This window comes from Pan troglodytes, chromosome 21, assembly GCF_028858775.2.
Source record: "Pan troglodytes isolate AG18354 chromosome 21, NHGRI_mPanTro3-v2.0_pri, whole genome shotgun sequence".
NCBI classification, from domain to species: Eukaryota; Metazoa; Chordata; class Mammalia; order Primates; family Hominidae; genus Pan; species Pan troglodytes.
In genome coordinates, this window is record NC_072419.2 from 69,922,845 (window position 1) to 69,943,738 (window position 20,894).

Here is a 20,894-nt window from a genome sequence, read left to right on the forward strand (position 1 = left end):
CTGTGAGAGTGCAGGAGAAACAGCCTAGTTTTCTGACATCATTAGAGGTGATGAGCCACCTTCTCACCCCCTGCTCACCTCTCCCCCAAACTGAAGCCTGCTGGAGCCCTCAGGCCAGGCCCTGAGCAGGAGGCATGGGGTGGGTGTTGCAGGATCTAAAGGGCCTCCCAGGGGCAACAGAGAGCCTGGCCAGGGGCTGTGCCTTTCTCTGCTTGCCCCCACAGCACCCCCGAAGCTTGAGGCTTGATCAGATTCCCCTGAGGTCTCCTGGCAGGGACTTTCTTAGTCCCCACTGGCCCCCAGTGTCCCTCTGCCATGTGGCCACCTCTCCGGGATGACAGGGGGAGGGGCCACGCTCCTGCTGGGGCTGGGGATGTTGGCGTCTGGAGTGGGTGTGGGCCTGCCCTGGGGCTGCTCTGGGCCTCTGGTTGACACAGAGCCAGGTGCCTGTGTGCCCCGTGGGGCAGCTGTGCCCAGCCCGGCTGCCCTGGAGGAGGGAGCCAAAACCTGGGCCTTTCCACCCAGCCTTCCGGTCTCCCCGCTTCTCCCTGGACATACAGGAACGTGGCTTGCTCCTGACGCCCAGAAGTTCAAGTCCAGAACGTTACTGCAGATGTAGGGAGAGACAAGACAGGACAGAAGGGAGCCTGGGTCAGACCCAGGTCTGCGGTCTGTTGGTCCCCGAAGGGCCTGAGCTGGGGAAAGGACAGTCTTCAACAAGTGGCAGCTGGAACGCGGAGTAAAGTTTCGGGAAAAACGAAGCTCAGCCCCACCTCGCATTGCACACAAAATTTAATTCAAGATGGATCATCTAAGCATCAAAGCTAAACTGTAACGCTTCTAGAAGAAAACAGGAGAAATCTTCACAACCTTGGGATAGGCATATATTTCTTTTCTTTTCTTTTCTTTTTTTTTTTTGAGACAGTCTTGCTCTGTCGCCCAGGCTGGAGTGCAATGGCGCGGTCTCGGCTCACTGTAACCTCCGCCTCCTGGGTTCAAATGATTCTCCTGCCTCAGCCACCTGAGTAGCTGAGATTACAGGCACCCGTCACCACGCCCAGGTAATTTTATATATATATATATATATATATGTGTGTGTGTGTTTTTTTTTTTTGAGACGGAGTCTGGCTCTGTCGCCCAGGCTGGAGTGCAGTGGCGTGATCTTGGCTCACTGCAAGCTCTGCCTCCCGGGTTCATGCCATTCTCCTGCCTCAGCCTCCTGAGTAGCTGGGACTACAGGCGCCCGCCACCATGCCCAGCTGATTTTTTGTATTTTTAGTAGAGACGGGGTTTCACCATGTTAGCCAGGATGGTCTTGATCTCCTGACCTCGTGATCCACCCGCCTAGGCCTCCCAAAGTGCTGGGACTACAGGCGTGAGCCACCGCACCCAGCCGGCATATATTTCTTTAAAAGGACATAAAAGGTAGAAATATAAGAGAAAAAAATTGATAAACAAGGTTATATAAGTCAAAAATGTCTGTACCAGTGAGAAAAATGAAAAGTCAAGCTATTAGTTGAGACAAAAATATTCAAAATACACATATCTGATGAACTATATGCAAATTGAAAATGTTTTTATCTTTGTTATTATTATTATGCTTTGAGACGGTCTTGCTCTATTGCCCAGGCTGGAGCACAGAGGTGTGATCACAGCTCACTGCAGCCTTGAACTCTGGGCTCAGACAATCCTCCGACCTCAGCGTCCCAAGTAGCTGGGACTCCAGGCATGCACCAACACCCTCAGCTAATTTTAAAATTTTTTGTAGAGATGGGGTCTCACTATGTTGCCCAGGCTGATCTTGAACTCCTGGCCTCAAGTGATCCTCCTGCCTCGGCCTCCCAAAGTGTTGGGACTACAGGGGTGAGCCACCACTCCTAGAAGGCAGATTTTTTTTAATCTCAAAACTCAAAAGTCCAGTTTTTAAAAACAAACAAAATACTTGAACAGACACTCCACACAAGAACATATACAAATGACCAAAAGCACATGAGAAGGTGCTTACCATCCAGTCACTGGGGACACGCAAATGGGACCCAGTGAGAAACCACCTCACACGGGCAGACCGACTGCGTCCAGAACGAGGACGGCTCGTGCTGCGGAGGGTGCGGAGCAGCCACCGCTCCCGTTGGTGCTGGTGGGGATACAAGACGGCACAGCCACCTTGGAAAACAGCTCGGTCATTTCCGATAAAGTTAAATGAACATCTGTCTCAGGATCCAGCAATTCGACTCCTGCAAATCTACCCAAGAGAAATGAAAAAAGGATCTTCATTCTTCACAACGCCTGGGCCAGGGAGCCCCTCCTGCTGGGGCCAGCCTGCTGACGCCCACACAGAGACACCCGCCGGTTCACAGCAGCCCCATTCCCAGCAGCCCCAGACTGAAAACAGCTCCAATGCGTATCACCAGGCGGCTGAATAAACAAACCGTGGAACGTCTGTACGACACAACACTACTCAGACAAAACCAAAATGGAACACGTCCGACCCACACAGAAGCATGGAGGAATCTCAGAAACATAGTTCAGTGAAAGAGGCCAAACACAGACGAGTATTAAATGTGCGGTTCCGTTTCTATGAAGCTCAGGAACAGACGAATTCTAAAAACCAGGTCAGTGACTGTGAGGACAGGCCCGACTAGAGAAGGGAACAAGGGGAGTGTCCTCTGCCTGGTGCAGGCAGCAGGTACATGTGTCTGTATTGCTTAAAACTCATCCAAGGCTGGGCGCAGTGGCCTGTCATCCCAGCACTTTGAGAGGCTGAGGTGGGCGGATCACTTGAGGGCAGGAGTTCAAGACCAGCCTGGCCAGCATGGTGAAACCCCATCTCTACTAAAAATACAAAAATTAGCCAGACATGGTGGTGCGTGCCTGTAGTCCCAGCTACTCTACTCGGGAGGTTGAGGCAGGAGAATTGCTTGAACCCAGGAGGCAGAGGTTGCAGTGAGCTGAGATCGCGCCACTGCACTCCAGCCTGGATGACAGAGCAAGACTCCGTCTCAAAAATAAATAAATAAAATAGGCCGGGCACGGTGGCTCATGCCTGTAATCCCAGCACTTTGGGAGGCCAAGACAGGCAGATTGCCTGAGCTCAGGAGTTCAAGGCCAGCCTGGGCAACATGGCAAAACCCCATCTCTACTAAAAATACAAAAACTTAGCCAGGCATGGTGGCTCAAGCCTTTAATCCCAGCTACTCGGGGGACTGAGGAAGGAGAATCGCTTGAACCTGGGAAACAGAGGTTGCACTGAGCAGAGATCGCACCACTGTACTCCAGCCTGGGTGACAAGAGCAAGACTCTGTCTCAAAAACAGAAACAAACATGTCTAATAAGGAATCGTTATCCAAAATATGAAAAGAACTCTTAAAACTCAACAATAATGAACAACCCGATTTTTTAAACAGACAAAAGATCTGAAGAGTCACCTCACCAGAGACAGAGAGAAGGCAAAGCAGCAGCTTGTGAAAGGATGCTTCCCATCACACATCATTAGGAAATCTGCAAACCCAAACAGTGAGTTACCATCATACACCTGTGAGAATGTGCCAGGGCCAGGCGCAGTGGCTCACGCCTGTAATCCCAATGCTTTGGGAGGCCGAGGCTGGAGGATTGCGTTGAGTCCAGGAGTTCGAGACCAGCCTGGGCAACAGAGTGACACCCTGTCTCCACGAAATTTTTTTTTTTTTTTAGAAGGAGTCTCGGTCTGTCGCCCAGGCTGGAGTGCGGTGGCGTAATCTCGGCTCACTGCAATCTCTGCCTCCCCGGTTTCACACCATTCTCCTGCCTCAGCCTCCTGAGCAGCTGGGACCACAGGCGCCCGCAACCACGCCTGGCTAATTTTTTGTATTTTTAGTAGAGATGGGGTTTCACTGTGTTAGCCAGGATGGTCTCGATCTGACCTCGTGATCCGCCCGCCTCAGCCTCCTAAAGTGCTGGGATTACAGGCGTGAGCCACCACAACCGGCCTCCATGAACACTTTTTTAAAAAATTAGCCGGGCCAGGCGTGGTGGCTCACATCTGTAATCCCAGCACTTTGGGAGGCCGAGGCAGGTGGACCACCTGTGGTCAGAAGTTCAAGACCAGCCTGGCCACATGGCGAAATCCAGTCTCTACTAAAAATACAAAACTTAGCCACGCGTGGTGGCATGCGACCGTAATCCCAGCTACTTGGGAGGATGAGGCAGGAGAATCACTTGAACCCGGGGACTGGAAGTTGCAGTGAGCGGAGATGGTGCCACTGCACTCTAGCCTGGGCGGCAGAGTGAGACTCCATCTTGAAAAAAATAAAAATAAAAATAAAGAATGTCCCAAACCCAAAACGCTGACAACGCCAAATGCTGGTGAGGAGGTGGAGCAGGAACCTCAGTCATTGCAGGTGAGGACGTGGAGCAGGAACCTCAGTCATTGCAGGTGAGGACGTGGAGCAGGAACCTCAGTCATTGCAGGTGAGGACGTGGAGCAGGAACCTCAGTCATTGCAGGTGAGGACGTGGAGGAACAGGAACCTCAGTCATTGCAGGTGAGGACGTGGAGGAACAGGAACCTCAGTCATTGCAGGTGAGGATGTGGAGCAGGAACCTCAGTCATTGCTGGTGAGGACGTGGAGGAACAGGAACCTCAGTCATTGCAGGTGAGGACGTGGAGGAACAGGAACCTCAGTCACTGCAGGTGAGGACGTGGAGCAGGAACCTCAGTCATTGCAGGTGAGGACGTGGAGCAGGAACCTCAGTCATTGCTGGTGAGGACGTGGAGCAGGAACCTCAGTCATTGCTGGTGAGGACGTGGAGGAACAGGAACCTCAGTCATTGCAGGTGAGGACGTGGAGCAACAGGAATCTCAGTCATTGCGGGTGGGAATGCGAGATGGTGCTGCCACTGGCGGAAGACACTTCAGTAGTTTCTTACAAAATGAAATACATTCTTACCACACAATCTAGCAGTTTCAACCCTTGGTATTTACCCAGATGAGTTGAAAGCTTAGGTCCACACAAAAACTTGCACGAGGGTTTTTAACAGCAGCTTTACTCATAATTGCCAAACCTTGGAAGAAATCAAGATGTCCCTCAGTCGCTGAATGGTATACTGTGGCCCATCCAAACAGTGGCATGTCACAAAGCACTCCACCCTCTGTGGGGACTCTGCCTTCTGGAGTGCCCCGGGCTGGACAGGGCTGGACAGGCCACAGCCCACTCCCCACTCCTGTGTCCTCAGCTGAGGAGTGGCCAGTGCTGCACCGGCCCCTGGGGACACTCAGTGGGTACAAGACATGACCCCTTGTAGGTTTGTATCTTGTGGCCTCTGAAACCCCATGAAGTATCAGGAGGAGGAGATATCATGGTGGGATACTGAGGGGTGCAGCCCCCTCCAGGGGCAGAGGGAATGATGGGGGTGCTCAGGACTTGTCAGCAAATGGGAAGGGTCACAGCGTAGAGAATGGGTAGCAGGAGGGTAGGAAGGGCCAGAGGTGGGAACCGGGTAGTTACATCGACCTGAGAGAGATGGAGGGGGCCTGGCCTCACAAGATGGGGATGCATCGTGGATGTGAGGTTGCAGGAAGGTGGGCTGAGCCTGTGGGCAGGTGTTGGTGCTCCCCTCCCCGACGGGGCACGATGGGGACAGAGCATGGGAGGGAATATGAAGCAGGAGCTCTGTCTCGTACACATGGAATCTGAGGAGCTGGCAGATGACCTGTGGGGAGGGTGGTCCCGTGCCAATGTGTGCTGGAAGGACATGCCTGTGCGTTTATCAGCTCTGGGCTGCAGCAGGGCACAAGCGTGGAAGAGCAGCCATGGCAGAAGGGCAGGTTTCAGAGTGGACTCTTGGAACCAGCGCCCTGTGCCCCTCCAGCCACCGTCCCGGAGGGCACCCAGTGACCCAGCTTTCGACGCCATTCTGCCTTGAGGGACGTGTCCAACTTTCCTAAGTGGAACCACGCGGCATGGACTTTTTTTTTTTTTGAGACAGAATTTCACTCTGGTCACCCAGGCTGAAGTGCAGTGGTGCAATCTCGGCTCACTGCAACCTCTGCCTCCCGGGTTCAAGCGATTATCCTGCCTCAGTCTCCCGAGTAGCTGGGATTACAGGCACCTGCCACCACGCCCAGCTAATTTTGTATTTTTAGTAGAGATGGGGTTTCACCATGTTGGCCAGGCTGGTCTCAAGCTCCTGACCTCAGGTGATCCACCCGCCTCAGCCTCCCAAAGTGCTAGGATGACAGGCGGGAGCCACCGCACCCAGTGACCACACAGCGTGGACTTCTATGTCTGCCTCTTGCTGGGCCGTGAGTCTGGGAGGCCGGCCTGTGGCTGGTGTGCAGGCTCCTATGGCCTTGGGTGGACCATGGCAGCAGGGAGGGGAACAGCGTTGGTGACGAGAAGGCTCTGGGACTGAACCTGGGAGAGGGGAGGAAGGGGCCCCCCTGGGTGTGAGTCTGTTGAGCTCCTGACTGGCGGGCGCAGGCCCCTGTGCCACTGAGAGGTCTCCTTACCTGTGAGCGGCGGTGCCTCCGACGCCAGCCTCGGGTCAAGGTGGGGCCCAGGCTGTTCTTACTATTGTCCTCCAGCGATTTGCAGGACACCTTCAAAACCCTCACGGGTTACCGAATCAGCTGATTCAAAACCCTCACCAGGCACCGAATCGGCTGATTCTAAACCTTCACCAGGCACCGAATCGGCTGATGCTCTTGATCTCCGACTTGCCAGCGTGCAGAACTGCATAAATGAACCTCTGTTGCTTGCAAGCCCCCCAGCCCGCGGTATTTTGTTACAGTAGCACTAACGACTAAAATGGCCATGATCCTCCCACCAGGCCTCTTGAAAACTCCGACGCGTGCTGGGGAGAGAAGGACAAGGGCACAGGGCACCTGCTGTGATGAAAACAGCTTTGACCTCGGGACACCCTGGAAGGGTCCTGAAGCCCCCAGGCCACACTTGGAAGAACGAAGCATGTGGGTGTGAGTGGTCCGGGGCGGGGGTGGCAGCCAGCGCTGTTTGCGTTGGGCGTGTTTATAGACTTGATTTCTCTCCACACTTCATTCCAAGATATAGACACTCAAACTATGAAAATTGTTTTTATTTTAAATCAAAGTACCAGGCAGATACTTGCAAAACAACATACAAAGCAAAACTCAAACATGGCCCTTCCCTAGGGCGCCTCTGAGCAGGCACAGAGAAGTTCTCACCCTCTGCAAAATCCAATCCAATCCTATCTTCTCAGAAAACCAAACCAAAGGCAGCCATGAAAACCCGTGTTCTGTACGTGGTGGAGAAGGTCCCCCTCTCTGAGTACTGGCTGGCCCCGAGGCGCAGAACTGGGAGGTCCAGGGAACCCTGCCCCCGAGGAGCCAGCAGGACCTGGAGGAGCCGGGGGCGGTGCTGACGACAACCTTCCCCACCCACTGCAGTGTGGTTCCCACGAGGATGAGGGCTTCTCCAGGGCCCTTCCCCACGCTGGGGCTCGGAGCCCCTGCCAGAAGCAGCTGGGTTGGCGGTAGACGTCCCCGAGGGCCTTGGGAAGCACTGGGAATGGGCTCCCAGCCCTGGTGGAATGGGGGATTGGGAATTAATTCTGAAGCTGGTTGTGGCTTATTTTTGTATGGCTCTGAAATTAACTTCCTCTCCCAATGCCTCAATAGCTGAGGGGCAGGGGCAGAAAAGGTCCCAACCCTGTTCTTAAAAAGAAAGGAAATGAACCCACAACCCACTGGAAGTTCTGTTGACGAGGGCCGTCAAGGCAGACGCACTCGTGACTTTGACAAAGGGAAGCAGCTGGAAGGTTGCGGGTCCCAGGGTCCCAGGCAGCTGTATTAGTGACAGGTTCTGAGCTGGTGGGTGGGGGCTACAGGGCCCTCCTGACCCCCGTAGGGTCATACCGCTGCATGCTGCAGAACTCAACTAGAGTGGAAATGAGTTTAAAACGGAGTATGTACATCAAAAGGTCAACATCACGCCGAAACCAGCTGACTGTGACAACAGCAAACGAAAGTGTAACAGAGAAAACAAGCAAGACACAGCCTCAGTAGCTTGACATGGGTGAGGGCAGCCAGGACAGGGCCCTGGTGACAATGGCGCAGAGGTGGGGTCTGGGCCGCTCACTGGACGGACAGCCAGCCAGTTCCCTTCGGAGCAGTGAAGTGGGACACGGGACCCTCGCATTGCGGGGCCTCAGACGGGCCTTCAACTGCCGACAGAATCAGCAGGAGCGTCCAGGGGAATCTGGCACTCAGGGTCCTCCCGGGACATGCCCTGTTGGAGACGGCAGGAGGCCTGGGCTGGCTGCTCCCTGAGATGCCTGCCCCAGGACCCTGGCCTGGAGGGGCCTCAGCCTGGTCTTCCTTGTGAGTCCAAGGCCAGGTCTCAGGACAGCCACGGACAGCCCTTCCAGACAGGCTCTGGGCTCCACCTTCGGCAGCTGCCCTGAGCAGCCCACCCTGGGCAGCCTCCTGAACACCCAGGGGCTCTCCCTTGGACAGAGACCACCAAGGGCCAGCCCAGGGGCTGCATGGGGGCCGGGGGCCAGGGATCCAAGGGCTGTTCCGTGGCCAAGCAGCCCAAGCTGAAGGGCCCACACGGGAACCCTCAACCTCCATAGTGACTGGTTCTGTTTATGCCTCTGCCCCAGGACTGAAGCCCTAGGGACACACCTCACGGATCTCAGACCCCTGGGAGGGGCCGGCTCAGGGACAGGCTGCCCAGGACCTCCGCACCCGGTCAAGTGCACTCACAGGGGCTCAGCGGCCACCCAAAGAGCTAACTCGGGAAGCCTAGGCACTCACCATTATTTTGGTTGAAAATGCTATAAATCTGACTCTTCCTAGAAGCCTACTAAGCAATTCACTTAAAAACACCCTCAGTACATGTGCAACAATGCCTGGACCACGCCTCGTCTGTGCGGCCCCTGGGCCACCTGAGCACCGGCTGGGGGCGGGGGAGGCAGGCACCCATCAGGATCTGCACCCCAAGCTCCGGGTGCATGTTCCCAACAGGAGGAGAACGGGGCACCAACCACACTAAACCTACAGAAAACTGTGGGAAGAAACCAAATCCATAGGATCCAGAGGTTTCACACTTGGGCTCAGCTCCCAAGTCATGAGTTAGTAACGTCCCCAGGGACCTGGCTGGGTGCAGACACGGGGGCCTCGTGACCTGCTGCACCGCATCCAGCACCTGCAGGGTCGCGCTCGGCACCTGGCTCTGCTTCCTCTGTCTCTGCTGCACCCAGGCTCCCCCTAGCCCCCGCCCACCTGGCTCCTGATCAAGGCCCAATGTGTAAACAGTATTAATAAGCAACAGATGGAAAAATATATTTCCCAAGAAAAAAGGGGGAGGAAACGTGGGACCTGAAGACCGATTTTCCAGGTTGCTCTCGCTGTTCTGTCCCCTTCTCTCTTCTCGTGATTTGTTTTGGCGATTCCTCTCTTTGGTTCTGCAGCCCACGTGACCCACCTGCCCGAGCCAGCCCTGCGGCCTCTGCCCGCTCCCTGCTGCCGCGGCTGAGAGACAGCCAGCCCTGTCCATCCCAGGGGCCTCGCCCTCCCGTCGGCTACTTCCGCTCATGGTCCTCTGCCATGGTAGCCACCTCAATGGTGGCCGTGTGCTCCTCAGGCCCGGGGGCAGCCCCTGCGGGCACTGTCACAATTGTGCTGGAGCCGGGCGAGGCCTGGGCCACGTTCTGCAGGGTGGGGCCCAGGCCAGGCAACGTGAGCAGCTGCAGCGGGCTGACCACCTTGAACACCGTGCTACCGTCCTGCACGGCGGCCGTGCTCAGGACCGTGAGGCTGGACGCGTCCGGGTGGATCTCCACTGTGCTGGGGTAGGTGGAGCCGGAAGAGGCCAAGACTGTGTATCCCCCGAGCAGCGGGGAGGCCGGGGAGCTGGCGGGGGGCGCCTGAAGGGAACCCTTGCCCAGGACGGTGGACGGCAGGGTGGACACCACTTTACCAAGGGGCACGCTGGTCAGCTGGGGGACGGGCACGCCCGGGCCAAGCGCCAGCTGGGCAGACTGGGTGAGCACCTGTGAGGCCATGGCGGCCGGTCCTGATGTGGCACGTGCAAGCCGGGGCCGCTTCACAGGCGGTGGCAGGGAGACCGGCGTCAGCGTCATGAGCACGTTGCTGAGGTGCTGGGACTTGTGCTTCAGCTCCTTGGCTCGGCGACGATGCTCATCACACTGCTGCTCCAGGGCTGCAGGGAGGGACAGATGGCATCACACAGGGGACAGGGGCATGGAAGGCGGCATGCAGGGGATGGGGGCAGACACGCCATACCATCTGGGTGGCCCCTGGGTCAGTGGCAACCCAGGTCTGCTCACCTGATGCCACAAACCCAGATGACCACATGGCCGCCAAAGGTGAGGTCTGTGGGAGACGGGGCCCAAGATGGCCCTCGGGGTAGACACCAGCCTGTGCTGACCCAGGGTCTGCACTGACCCGGGGCCTGCGTGCAAGCGCGGAAATGCCATCTCAGATCCTCCTGCACTGACCCAGGGCCTGCGTGCAAGCGCGGAAATGCCGTCTCAGATCCCCGCATGAGCTTTCACACACCCAGCGTGGAAAGTTGCTCTTGTGACATATTAAGATCGAGAGGAGGAAAAGCAGCACATGTGGCACATGTGTTTAAACATAAACATGCGCACACACACGCAGAGTGCACACACACAGTGAACACACACAGTGAACAGAGTGAAGAGTGAACACACAGTGCACACACACTGAATACACACACACTGAACACAGTGAACACACACACTGAATACACACACATTGAACACACAGTGAACACGCAGTGAACACACACACACTGAACACACACACAGTGAACACACAGTAAGCACAGACCCCAAGAGGAGCGTGGAGGAAACGCACCAATATCAGGGGCTTGAGCTCTGAGCGGGGTCAGGACCAGCCCTTCCCATTCTCTGTCATTGTTTTTTTTTGAGACAGGGTCTCGCTCTGTCACCCAGACTGGAGTGCAGTGGTGTGATCTCGGCTCCCTGCAACTTCCACCTCCTGGGCTCAAGCAATTGCCTGCCAGCCTCCCGAGGAGCTGGGATTACAGGCGCGCACCACCATGCCCAGTTTTGTTTTGTTTTTTTCAGCAGAGATGGGGTTTCACCACGTTGGCCAGGCTGGTCTCAAACTCCTAGCCTGAAGTGATCTGCCCGCCTCGGCCTCCCAAAGCGCTGGGATAACAGGCGTGAGCCACCGCGCCTGGCCTCTGTCATTTTCTCTTAAATAACTACTTGGTTCATCACAGAAATGTCGGTAAATGTAAGCTTAGTGCAATGGAGAGGTCTGACTACCTCACTTAAGCTTCAGGTTGTTTTCCTCGCACAACAGCAGTGCGGAGAAGCTCACCGTGGTGGCGGTGACTCCAGGAAGTGCATGTGGATGCACAGCCGTGGGGTGAGCCCGTGGGCTCCAGGTCCTCAGCCTACCGCCCAGGGGACGGGGCGGGGGTGGTCTCAGCGTACCTGCCAGGTCCCGGGCGTACTGCTCCCGCGAGCGGTCCATCTGGCACTTGTGGCTGGCCAGCACCTTCTTCACCAGGTCCAGCATGCCGAAGTTCTGCACGATGTTGTTGAGGAGTACAGCATCTTAAAGGGTAACGCGGACACTCAGTGAGAGCCCAAGCCCTTCCTAGAGAGCCACGCGGACACTCAGTGAGAACCCAGGCCCTTCCTAGAGAGCCACGCGGACGCTCGGCGAGCGCCCGGGCCCTTCCTAGAGAGTGAGAACACCACCACTGAGGCTGCTCCTCAGGAACCCAGCCAGCCAGGAGCTCAGTTCAGAGGGAGAAGACTGAGATACATCAAGGCGATCCTCCCACCAAGTTCAGCCTCAGCACAGCAGGAGTCCCAAGCCTAGATTCAGCCTCCAACCCAGCAACACAGAAGGGCCTAGGGGCAGGAGGGCCAGTGGCCTCACCTCCTGCAGACACTCCTGGGCTGAGGAGCCGGCAAGAGGGAAGATGCAGCTTCTCACCTCGAAGCTGCAGGGGAGGGTCCTGGACCCGCTGCTGCAGGCCTCTCATGGTCTCCACCAGCTCCTGGTGGAACTCCTGGATGACCTCGTCCAGCAGGCCGGCGTCCTTCAGCCCCCGCCAGAAGGTAAACGTGTCATCTGTGAGGGAAGGAGTGGGTTCAGCGGGCAGGGAAAGTGCTGCTACACGGGGCAGCCACCACAGCCACAAGGACATCACCACAGCCACGAGGACACTATGCCAGAGCTGGCAGCGCCTGGCACTGTGCGGGGCTTGCACTGCCCAGACACATCCACAGACACTGCCTGGCACTGTGCGGGGCTTGCACTGCCCAGACACATCCACAGTGCCGAAATCTAGCAGGTCAGCCTCAGAGCGCCCACGACAATGCTGCTGGAGCCAGGCCTTTCTCCACAAAGACCCCGCCGGCCCCACCTGGACTCCTGGAGCCCCTGTGTGGCCCGAGGTGGGCAGAGACTCCACCACCCCGCCAGGGCTTGTGAGAAGCCCACAAGGAGGAACCTCGTACCTCCGATGGCCGCGGTCCAGTCGCCAGGGTCTTCACAGGTCTCTATGGTGATGGTCGCAGGAGACCCATTCACTGCAGCCGAAAGGGAACCTCGGGTGAGTGCTGTTTGGACCACAGTCCCACACCCCACATACCCTGTCCGCCCTCCTCACACCACCTTCTGAACCTTTCCATCTGTCTTCACAAAACTGACAAACACAGGATACACACTAGTACAGCCAAAGTGTACCTGCCTTATATTTTATGGCTATTTTTAATCACAGACGTTGTCAAACATACAAAGGAGAAACAACGCAGAAACAAATCCCTTGAACTCGTCACCCAATTTCAGCAAATCCTCAACACTTTCCTCCTCTTGTCCATTTACGATTGTACTCAACAAGCACTTTCGACTGGACCGTCAGGAGCGAGACAAGGTGATCCTTCTGCTTGACCTGTTTTCCCACCGAGAGCTCTGCGGCTGCGTCTGTCGCCCGTGGGGCTTGCCCTCACCTCGCCTCTTCAAGTGATGCTTCATTGAAGTCATCATAAATCTCAGTATCTATCATGTTTCCATTTTTCTACACCAGAACAAGTGGGGCTTTGAGAGACAGAAACCGTCCTGGCTCTTCCTGTGGGTCCCTCTCTCGCGCCTGCAGAACACGACTGGGTGTGTCGTTCATATGTGGCCATTTTGGGCGTTGCTGATAGAGACTTTATACACAGATCTGGCTTAAAAAACAAACCCGGGGCCGGATGTGGTGGCTCACGCCTGTAATCCAGGCACTTTGGGAGGCTGAGGCGGGTGGATCACCTAAGGTCAGGAGTTCGAGAACAGCCTGGGCAACACGGCAAAACCCCGTCTCTACTAAAATACAAAGTCAACCGGGTGTGGCGGCGTGCGCCTGTAATCCCAGCTACTCGGGAGGCTGAGGCAGGAGAATCGCTAGAACCCGGAAGGCAGAGGTTGCAGTGAGCCGAGATCAGGCCCCTGCACTCCAGCCTGGGCGACAGAGCAGGACTCCGTCTCCAACACCACCACCAACGACCTGGAAGCAGTTGAATGTTTTGGGAATACTGGCCTTTTCCACATTCATCAAAGACATGGCAGTGGTGAGTATGACTCATATTACACATCTGGAATTATTTGGGGCGTGAATGAGTCGTTTTTCCGAGTTGGGGCTGGCACAGCATCTTTTACTAACTGCACAGTAGCCAAGTCAATGGTTCTCAGAGATTTCAGGTTAAAGAACCCAAATCATCTTCAGAAGAGCTGAGCCTCAGCCTAGCTGTGAGGCACTGACTACAGGCCGTGGAAGGCCCAGTTCCTTCCCTGGCAGGCGGTCAGGCAGGGCCAACACTAACGCGGTGGAGCCGCTGGGGAGGCCCTGGGGAGGACAGACAGGAGGCTGGGCTCTACCCGGCCCCTCTGACCACAGCAGCCCAAGTGTCCTGGGCTTCTCAGGACTCAGCACTGAACCTGCCAGGCTGCCCCAGCAGGACGTGGAAGGGGGCCCAGGAGAAGGGTGAGGCCTCCCTAGTGCCCTGGCCTCACTCTCCTACCCAGCGGGACAGGACAGGACTCAACTGGGTCCCACCTGGGCCAACAACAAGGACGTCCCTGGGCACACAGGAACACAATCTGGCCAGCAATGCGGAGTGGCAGCTTAGGGACAATGCACGTGGCATTGCTGGAAACACATCACCAAAGACCACCCAGAGATGTGACCAGGGAGCCCAGGACCTAACTTCACTTTAACTTCAGTTTTTTTGTTTTGAGATGGAATCTCACACTGTCGCCCAGGCTGGAGGGCAGTGGAGCGATCTCAGCTCACTGCAACCTCCGCCTCCTGGGTTCAAGCGATTCTCCTGCCTCAGCCTCCTGAGTAGCTGGGATTACAGGCATGCACCACCACACCCGGCTAACTTCTGTACTTTTAATAGAGACAGGGTTTCATCCTGTTGGCCAGGCTGGCCTCAAGTGATCCACCCGCCTTGGCCTCCCAAAGTGCTGGGGTTACAGGTGTGAGCCACCGCACCCAGCCTAACTGTAGTTTTAAGAAAAATTTCTCTATTCATAAAGCTGGAAAGAATTCTAGGGAACAACCTCTCCACAGTTTAGAGCTACAGACACCAACGTGGAACAGTATCTAAAGCGTCACCCAAAAACCCAAGTGGCAGGAATACCTGCAGCAAGGCACCCAGCACGGAAGGCGGGAGCACAGGCGCGCAGTTCCGTGAACCGCCAGGTCAGGAGGGAAGCGGGTCCAGATTTGGGGCTGGGCCGTGGGGGTGGGAGGGAGGGGGCTGGGTGGGCGCCCAGTCACTCTCTGTTACTTGCTATACCCTTCCCCACAAGTGAGTTATTATATTACAACGAAAATGGCTTAAAAAGAAAAGTGCTTCAATCTTCCTTGTCAATGAAAGCAGCAATTCTGCCAGATCTCCTCTGTGAGGAAGGAGGAGGCTGATCCCAGACAACTCAGGGTCCCAGGCAGGAGACCGGCAGTCCTGGCGTGAGCAAACACCTGGGGCCAGGGAGGCCACCCAGGGGCATGTCACCCTCTGTGGCCATGGCCAGGGTGGGGCTGGGTCAGGACGAGCAGCCCTGTGCACCTACCGTCGGCTGCGGCAGGCGTGAGGGGAATGTACTCGGCCGACGTGGGGCTGCTCAGGGACACACGGGCTCCTGAGAGGTCAATCTTTGTGCTGCGGCAGGTGTTGGAGCAGACCTTGTCGTGCTGGTAGAAGTCCAGTTCCCCGGAGTCCATGATCTTCCTGTGACAGACGGTGGCATGGAGCGTCCAGGTTGGCCCCAGAGCCGAAGGCACCTGGCCCGCCCACCCTGACCTGGGCCATCCACCCATGTGGGGCAGTCCTAGCAGAGGTGCTGGCAGCTCCACAGGGCAGGGTGGGCTCTGCTTCCCTCTTAGTGTGAGCTCGGCGTGCAGGACCCTGCTGCTGAAGAAACAGCCAGCCCAGGCCCACGCCATGGCACTGTCCCCAGGAAGGGGGCGAGCGCTGGCCAGTGGGTGTCCTGGAGGTGCCCGTCAGAGTCTGTGGGGCTGGGCCTTTCTGGGATGTCCCACTACCCCAGCCCCAAGGGAGTGACCCACAGCTAACAAAGGTGGGCCCAGTCCACCTGCATCATGCGTGACTCATTCTGAAGCAGAGGAAGGTGGGAAATCACTTCCAGGAGAACCTTCCTCCTTCTAAAGGCACAGAGACAGCAAAGAAGAGTGATGAGGGCGCAGGACAGCACCAACGGCCATGGCTGCCGCTCATCCTCATCTTTACCAGGAAGGCTTCGTACGGCCCAAACTGCTGAGAGCCGCCCTCCCAGGGCCCTCTCTTCTGCCTCTCCGGAGGTCCAGGGTCTCAGTCCTGTGTGTCTCGACGAGCCTGCCTCGACCCATGAAACGAGGGTCAGAGGCTCCAGCCTCATTCAATCTTTGGGCAGCACTGACCTCAGACACACACAGGCTAATGCTTCTGTGGTCAGCTCAGGACTTGCCTACCTGGCCGGTGGTCCCCACAGCTGTGCCACCAGCCACGTTCCAGAAAATCAGAGGCCAGTTCAGCTGGACAGGGAAAGGACCTGAGCCATGGGAAAGGACCCAGGGCTAGTCACTCGTGAGGTCTCAAACTCTGACTCCAGCACAAAGCAGGGGCCCTCCTTGGGAAGCGAGGTAGAGGCCAGGCCCACAAAGACCAAGACTGAGGCTTATGATTCACAGTTAAGTGAAGGCCAGGCACGGTGGCTCATGCCGGGAATCCCAGCACTTTGGGAGGCTGAGGAAGGTCAATCACCTGAGGTCAAGCGTTCGAGACCAGCCTGGACAACATGGCGAAATCCCGTCTCTACTAAAAATACAAAAATTAGCCGGGTGTGGTGGCGAGCACCTGTAAACCCAGCTACTGGGGAGGGTGAGGAAGAGAATCGCTTGAACCCAGGAGGCAGAGTTCGCAGTGAGCCAAGATCATGCCACTGCACTCCAGCCTGGGCAACAGAGCAAGACTCCCTCTCAAAAAAAAAAGTGAAAGAAAGGACAGAAATAAGGAGTAACATAAAAGGCCAAAATCTGATGCACAAATACCAGATTATACCTTTTATTTTTTATTTTCAGAATGCATAATTGAAACAGACCCTTTTCTTTCCCTTTTTATTCTTGTTTTTTTTTTTTTTTTTGAGACAGAGTCTCACTCTGTAACCCAAGCTGTATTGCAGTGGCACAATCACAGCTCACTGCAGCCTTGACTTCCAGGCTCCAGTGATCCTTCCACCTTAGCCTCTCGAGCAGCTGGGACCACAGGCATATGCCACCAAATCCAGATAATTTTTTTTTATTTTTAGTAGAGATGAGGTCTCATTTTGCCCAGGCTGGTCTCAAACTCTTGGCGTCAAGTGATCCTCCTGCCTCAGCCTCCTAAAGTGTTGGGATTGCAGGTGTGAGCCACGTGCCCAGCCAACCCTTTATTTTACAACGGTGAAACAGCCACAAGTGCCTTCAGGTAAAGAATTGGTGGAAATTTAAATGACTGACAAAACAATTCTAAAAATCTGATAGTGTCCCTGTTGGCAGGAGTGTGGGAGACAGGTTTACAGTTTTGGGTGTGAGCAGGTACAGCAGCCACCCGGGAGGTTGTCAGCACTCACCACATCTAAAATACGCCTCATCTTCAAAATCCCAAAACCCCACAAGAAAGCAAGAGCTGCCAGGGCCCCTTCCAGCAGGGAGGCTGACCCTGCGCCAGCGCCCACCTGAGCATGATGCCGTTCATGCGGATGGCTCTCTTCCAGTCCTTCAGGGTGGACTTCCCGGCCAGGTGCACAAATTCCTTCGGGCTGATTACATGCTCGTCGTACTGTGGGGGACACAGTCACGTGGGTCAAGCTTGGCCGGGACACCACATAGGGTGCCCCCATCTCCTACCCGACCCTGAGTCAGGGGCGCAAGGCAGGAAGAGCGCCATGGCACGGCTCTGACCAGTGCAGGTCTCCTACAGAGCATTCAGGTAAAACAAGGACATGACCCACAGGCACGGTGGCTGCAGTGGGGAGTGGCGTCTCCTCCAGCCCTGAGGGGGCCAAGCTGCTGTGTGCCTGGGGTTAGACAGGGCTGGGCTGACCACACCAGGTAGAAGGTGTGTGGCCTTCTCTTCCTCCAGGCAGACTAAGCAAACTGCTTCTGTGCAATGTATTTTATAAATACAAGTTATTGCATACGTTACATCGCAGATGGCAACAGATGCCAGCACATGGGTGGAGCTGTGAACGCCACCTTCCTCAGGTCCCTCCTGACACCACCTTGCCCCGTGCAGCAAACGCCGGCACCTGCTCTCACTCTGACACACACACACACACACACACACACTCGTCTGTTTCTAAGCCAGGGGAACCCTCCTGCTTGCTAATTTCACCCATGTGGGAGCTCAGAGAAACTGAGAAGGTAAAATATCCTGTTCAATCTTGTTACACAAGCAATTATTGAAACCAAAAACTGGAATAAAACTGCGTTTACTTAGAAAACAAGCAGGCTGGGGATGGAGGAGTCACGAGGTCTCTGCAGCTGGACCCAGGAGGCCCGAGTACGGGGGCCGCCTCCATCCCCGGGCCGTGCCCAAGTCTAGCTTGCTGAAGGAAGTGATGTTCCCAATCCCTGAGCCCACCCTCTCATGACCCCCGTGCCACAGACGGGAACACTGAGCCCAGCCAGTCTCTGGCTCTCCCTCATGCGGCTGATCAGGGAGATCCGATAGAAGTCCAGAAGGTGGAATCCAGAAGATTCTCTGGCCACTGTCGGAGCCTGGCAGGAAGGCTGCACTGGCTGTGACTGAGGCTGCTTCCGGCCATCACTTCTACCCAACGTGGCTCACACCTAGTAAACTCAACTGCACCCAAAGGGCCTGATCCTACCTAGGGCTCTGGGCTCAGCCAGCCTCACCTCCCTGCCCCTCCTAGGCCTGCCTCTTTCCTTTCTTGCTTTCACCTTTGTTACTCTTCTCACCCCAGGTTTTCCTCTCCCAGCTAGGAAGCTACATGCTGTACTCTCCTGAGTGGCTCCAGGAGCTTGAGCATGTCACGCTTACCAGAGCTGCCAGAGCTGCCAGAGCCCAGAGCTAACGCGGCCACTCCTGACCCCCCAGAGCTAACGCGGCCACTCCTGACCCCCCAGAGCTAACGCAGCCGCTCCTGACCCTCCAGCGCTAAGGCCCGCTCCTGACCCTCCAGAGCTAACGCGGCCACTCCTGACCCCCCAGAGCTAACGCGGCCACTCCTGACCCCCCAGAGCTAACGCAGCCGCTCCTGACCCTCCAGCGCTAAGGCCCGCTCCTGACCCTCCAGAGCTAACGCGGCCACTCCTGACCCCCCAGAGCTAACGCGGCCGCTCCTGACCCTCCAGCGCTAAGGCCCGCTCCTGACCCCCCAGAGCTAACGCGGCCACTCCTGACCCCCCGGAGCTAACGCGGCCGCTCCTGACCCCCCGGAGCTAACGCGGCCGCTCCTGACCCCCCGGAGCTAACGCGGCCGCTCCTGACCCCCCGGAGCTAACGCGGCCGCTCCTGACCCCCCGGAGCTAACGCGGCCGCTCCTGACCCACCAGCGCTAACGCGGCCGCTCCTGACCCCCCGGAGCTAACGCGGCCGCTCCTGACCCTCCAGCGCTAACACGGCCGCTCCTGACCCCCCGGAGCTAACGCGGCCACTCCTGACCCTCCAGAGCTAACGCGGCCGCTCCTGACCCCCCGGAGCTAACGCGGCCGCTCCTGACCCCCCGGAGCTAACGCGGCCGCTCCTGACCCCCCGGAGCTAACGCGGCCGCTCCTGACCCCCTGGAGCTAACGCGGCCCGCTCCTGACCCTCCAGACCACAGCCACGTGGCCCTGCTCTCATCTCTGAGGCCCTCCAGGGCGTCTCTCTCGATGCTGAATAGACAGGACTGGTCGGGTGACCCACGTTTCCCCGACTCTTCACACCTCCTCACAGCACAGCGCTTCCATCTGGAGGCCTCCTATCTCCGCCTGCAATGCATATTCAGAACATCCTTCAGTCATGATCTGCTGGTGGCAAACTCGTGTCTTTTTCTGGAAACGTCTTTCTTCCAGCATAATTTCAAAGACGACCTCACGGTGTCGTCACTCGCCACACAGTGAGGCTCTGGCGCTGCCACCTCTGCTCCTGCGCTGCTTTCGGGAGCTCACGGCCGGCGGGATTCTTGCTCCTGAGCAATCCGTCTCTCCTCCTGGCTAGACTGAGGATCTTCTCTGTCCCCGTCCTTCTGGAATTTCATTATGATGTCACCTATGGTACATTTCTTTCGTGTTTCCAACTTCTAATTCTAATACAATTTCAAACTCACAGGGTAATTGCCAGGATAGTCCAGGGAGCTCTCACACGTGCGTTCCGGACTCACTGCCTGCTCCCGTCTGCCCCCTTGCCCCCGCCTAGACCTGTGCACGTGCAGCTACTGAGAGTGAAGCAGAGACGTCGGGCCCCTGGGCCCTCAACACTTGTGTATATTTCCTAAGAACAAGCTTCTCTTACGCAGCCACAGAACAACTCGCATCAGGAAATTATCATTCATACATTATTCTCTAATCCATTGTCCATAGTCAAATTCATGAATTGTTCCAATGATAGCCTTTATTGCAAAAAAAAAAATTTTTTTTTTTGAGATGGAGTCTCACTCTGTCGTCCAGGCTGGAGTGCACTGGTGCAATCTTGGGCTCACTGCAACCTCCGCCTCCCGGGTTCAAGAGATTCTCTTGCCTCAGCCTCCCGAGTAGCTGGGAGTACAGGCACATGCCACCATGCCTGGCCAATTTTTTTGTATTTGTCACAGAGATGGGGTTTCACCATGTTGGCTGCGCTGGTCTCGAACTCCTGACCTCAGGTGATTCACCCGCCTCGGCCTCCCAAAGTGCTGGGATTACAGGCGTGAGTCACCATGCCCAGCCTACATTTTTTTCTGATGCAGGATCCAGCCCAAGACTGTGGAGCATGCAGCTGCCTTGCTCTTCGGCTTTTGTCCCCATTAAGACTGCAGCAGGCCGGGCGCGGTGGCTCACGCCTGTAATCCCAGCACTTTGGGAGGCCAAGGCGGGCAGGTCACCTGAGGTCAGGAGTTTGGGCTCAGCCTGGCCAACATGGCAAAACCCCATCTCTACTAAAAATACAAAAATCAGCCGGGCATGGTGGTGGGTGCCCGTAGTCCCAGCTACTCAGGAGGCTGAGGCAAGAGAATCACTTGAACCCAGGAAGCAGAGGTTGCGGTGAGCCGAGATCGCGCCATTGCACTCCAGTCTGGGCAACAGAGGAAGACTCCATCTCAAAAAAAAAAAAAAAAAAGACGGAGCAGCTTCTCAGCCTGTCTGTGTTTTTCTTCACCTTGACGTTTTTGGAGCTTGT

The 20,894-nt window shown here is 56.3% G+C and overlaps 1 protein-coding gene across 13 annotated transcripts in view; it reads right to left on the reverse strand.

Moving 5' to 3' along the window:
- Window positions 1-7,052: 7,052 nt before the first annotated feature.
- Window positions 7,053-20,894, reverse strand: part of GMEB2 (glucocorticoid modulatory element binding protein 2) — a 40,019-nt gene continuing 26,177 nt past the window's right edge. For 6 of the 13 annotated variants that reach the window (XM_063802747.1, XM_063802746.1, XM_063802752.1 and 3 more), the window contains 6 exons: window positions 17,248-17,351; window positions 15,106-15,263; window positions 12,507-12,578; window positions 11,923-12,117; window positions 11,469-11,591; window positions 7,053-10,180 (listed from right to left, as the gene is read on the reverse strand). In XM_063802747.1, coding sequence (XP_063658817.1) covers window positions 9,540-10,180; window positions 11,469-11,591; window positions 11,923-12,117; window positions 12,507-12,578; window positions 15,106-15,263; window positions 17,248-17,351 — 1,293 coding nt within the window. In that variant the 3' untranslated portion in view covers window positions 7,053-9,539. Of the gene's footprint in view, window positions 10,181-11,468; window positions 11,592-11,922; window positions 12,118-12,506; window positions 12,579-15,105; window positions 15,264-17,247; window positions 17,352-19,462; window positions 19,767-20,894 lie in introns of those variants that run through there. The other 7 variants (XM_016938342.4, XM_054674792.2, XM_063802749.1 and 4 more) reach the window with 3 other exon arrangements.